At 51.5% G+C, this 3,031-nt stretch overlaps 1 protein-coding gene across 1 annotated transcript; it reads right to left on the bottom strand.

Moving 5' to 3' along the window:
- Positions 1-448: 448 nt before the first annotated feature.
- On the bottom strand, positions 449-1,624 carry tmem121ab (transmembrane protein 121Ab; the record flags this gene model as incomplete). The annotated part of the gene is made up of 1 exon (XM_080790608.1): positions 449-1,624. The coding sequence occupies one exon, from the start codon at positions 1,622-1,624 to the stop codon at positions 680-682; it is 945 nt and encodes a 314-aa protein (XP_080646734.1). The 3' UTR covers positions 449-679.
- Between the last annotated feature and the right edge of the window lie 1,407 nt (positions 1,625-3,031).

Here is a 3,031-nt window from a genome sequence, read left to right as displayed (position 1 = left end):
TGATATGCGCCCCCCACCTCCTTCTCTGCCAGCCTTTCTCTACTACAGCTCATATACGGTATCTGCTCACGACTGACCCTCGTCACTCGCTCTCTCTCTCTCTCTCTCTCTCTCTACCCACTCCTCTTTTACCTGAAGTGTTGCACACTGAGTGGCACATCCTTTGATTGCTGGGATTCAAAGGAAATGCCACGCATGCGCCTGTGGTGTCAAAGTGAGAAATACAAGATATTCAAAAAGGGGGAACAAATTGTCCAATATACACAACAAAACTGTCACCCAGCTGCAGAATGTGGAGATTCTCTTAATAAAGTTTTAAAACATTTAAAAACACAATAACATGATAAAAATGTGTTTCTCTCTCTCCTTTTAATATTTTATTTATTTTTTAAACGTCTTTCCCCTTCCATGAGAATCAGGGACACTGCCTTGACGGACAGACCGGGCTGAAAGTGTCTTATGATATTTTCACAGCGGTTTAGAGGGGCCCGACGACAACACTAAACTAGCATCCTGTCATGCAGCCGGTTTCTCCATTTATAGCCCGTCCTCCCGGGGTTCATGGAAACGGTACAGCGCCACAGGCTATAGGGTTGACTCCAGGGTTCATGGAAACGGTACAGCGCCACAGGCTATAGGGTTGACTCCAGTGAAGTGCCAGTGAGTCCACTGGGGCCGGTCATGTGTCGATGACGTCCTGCGCGGGTGAGGGTTCGTGGGGCAGACTGGTGGCATTGGGCAGTGGCTGCGGGTGGCTGACGGAGTTCTGCTGCAGTTCCATCGCCATGGCGTTCTGCGGGTGGGGGAACTCCTTCACCTGCTTGCGGTACTCCAGGAAGGTGGAGGCCTTGGTGGCGATGGCCACCACATTCTTGCCCACAAAGATGGTGGAGACGCGGCTGTCCTGGAACAGCACCATGTTGACGCCGCGTATGAGGATGGTCACCACGTTGATGGTGACCAGGCTCAGGACCGGGTAGAGCATCATCTTCTGGGGCGAGACGTGCTCTCCCTGCATGCTGATCTCGCTGAGGGACACGCACGGCAGGATGAGCAGCAGGATGTAGCAGTAGAAGAACATCAGGCCCTCGGCCCAGATGGGCAGCCCCGTCCGCTGGGGCTCCCACAGGTTGGCCTGGATGTCCAGCAGGTCCAGCAGGTCCAGGGCCACCCAGAACAGACGGCCACGCATGTCCTCCTTCTTCCGGAACGTTCTCACATACTCCATGCTGTCCAGCGCCACCAGGACCAGGTAGAGCCCCGGCACGCACACCGAGAGCAATAACGTCAAAGCCTTCCGCGCCACCGTCTCCAGACTCTTCCTGTCGGCCTTGCAGTTCTGGAAGACGAAGTACAGTTTGATCTCCAGGACAAAGATGTACAGGAACCACAGGATCATGGCATATCCTCGCCTGGCCGTGCGCACCTCGGCGCCCACCCACACCGCCACGTAGCGCAGCACGATGAGGAAACACACGTCCCCCACCAGGACGATGATGCACACGCCGATTTTCCTGGGACCCTGGTTCTGCTCCACCAGGTACGCGTCCATGAAGGCCATGCTGGTCATGATGACGATGGTGGTCAGGCACACGTGGCGTTTGTCAGGGGGCGGCAACACCATGGCGAGGGCGCCTTTTTGGCTCTCGCTCTTTAATCCGTGGGCTTTCAAAAAAGTTGTGAAACGGAGCGGAAAGAAAGTACACTCCAGAGCTTTTTAAAGGTGGCAGACAAATCAAACAACTTCTGATTACACTGCATGTAATATTAATATGAAGCAATACTATATATATATATTATATATATGATTAATTCCTTAAAGATCCATTAATAGAGGAAAAGAGGGTGCATGGAATCAAGGTGGATGTGGAACAGGTTGTGTAGCATCAGCAGTAGTGAGGCTAGCTGCTGATTGCTCTGACCATGTGAACACAGGAACATGCACCTCATTACTCAGCGCAGTTCCATTGATCCCACCCCGCCGCTGATGCTGTTACACTGAAACCACTATGGCTGACATGCCATGACTGATTCAAGCATAGTAATCCACACACAGTCAAACGGAGGATAGAGGGGGGCCTCAGCCTGATAGACAAGAGAAGGTCCTGTGAGACCTATAGTGGTGTAAATAGGAGGTTTTTATTTTAGTGTGTAGCCTTCTGCAGGAGTAGTGATGCTACTTGTGTGTGCGTGTGTGTGTGTGTGTGTGTGTGTGTGTGTGTGTGTGTGTGGCTCTGGTGCTCAGTGAGCAATCGCTCTGTAGATATTCCTGTGGTCGATGCTGCAGTGTGTGTGGCTCCTCACGTCTCCCGCAGTGTATGTGTGTGACTCTGAATGGTCGAGAGAGAGAAGAGTCTGCAGTGGCCACAGCGCCCAGCCGCCATAAATCACAGAGACATTGGGTCAACGGCCCATGGGGCCTTGTGTCCGCCGCCGGCTTCCCCGGGGGGAGGCTCTCACACTTGGCCAAAGACGCATCCTTTCTCCCCGCCTTCTTGCCACGTGCCAGCCGCTCCACAGCCTGAACGGAGAGAGAGAGAGAGACACAGAGAGGAGGAGAGGGGGAGGGAAGAACAGAAAGAAAGCTGTCAGCACTATAGGGGCTATATAACGGAGCATTGCCAACGGCCCTCAACATATACTGGAACCAACTAAAGTGTCAGCATGGCTCCAACGTAAAGTAGTATAAGCTTCCTGTTTCACTGTTGATAAGGTGGCAGCCTCAGGTTGTCATTGTGTCCCTGTTACAACTAATGTACTTTGTCATGTAAGAAATATGGATGCAATTCCTTCAGCCTTCATAGCAGGAACTTCCAGAAAACCAATTTTCAAGTGTCATGGAGTCACTATAACACTGCAGCGCATCAGTTTTTCTGTGTCATCGCTTCCGCTCCTGTGTTTTCTTGTCGGACAACCATAAATGTGACAAAAGATGGCAGAGAATACTGTACATTTCCCCGCCCAGTAAGATTTTGATGCGGGAGATAGGTAAAAAAAAAAGGAAAGGATACAGTTGTTGTGGTGGTAATAT

Source organism: Protomyctophum bolini (assembly GCF_963924005.1).
Source record: "Protomyctophum bolini genome assembly, chromosome: 19".
Classification (NCBI taxonomy): Eukaryota; Metazoa; Chordata; class Actinopteri; order Myctophiformes; family Myctophidae; genus Protomyctophum; species Protomyctophum bolini.
The sequence above is the reverse complement of the archived record's forward strand: the minus strand, read 5'-3'. Positions and strand labels throughout refer to the sequence as shown.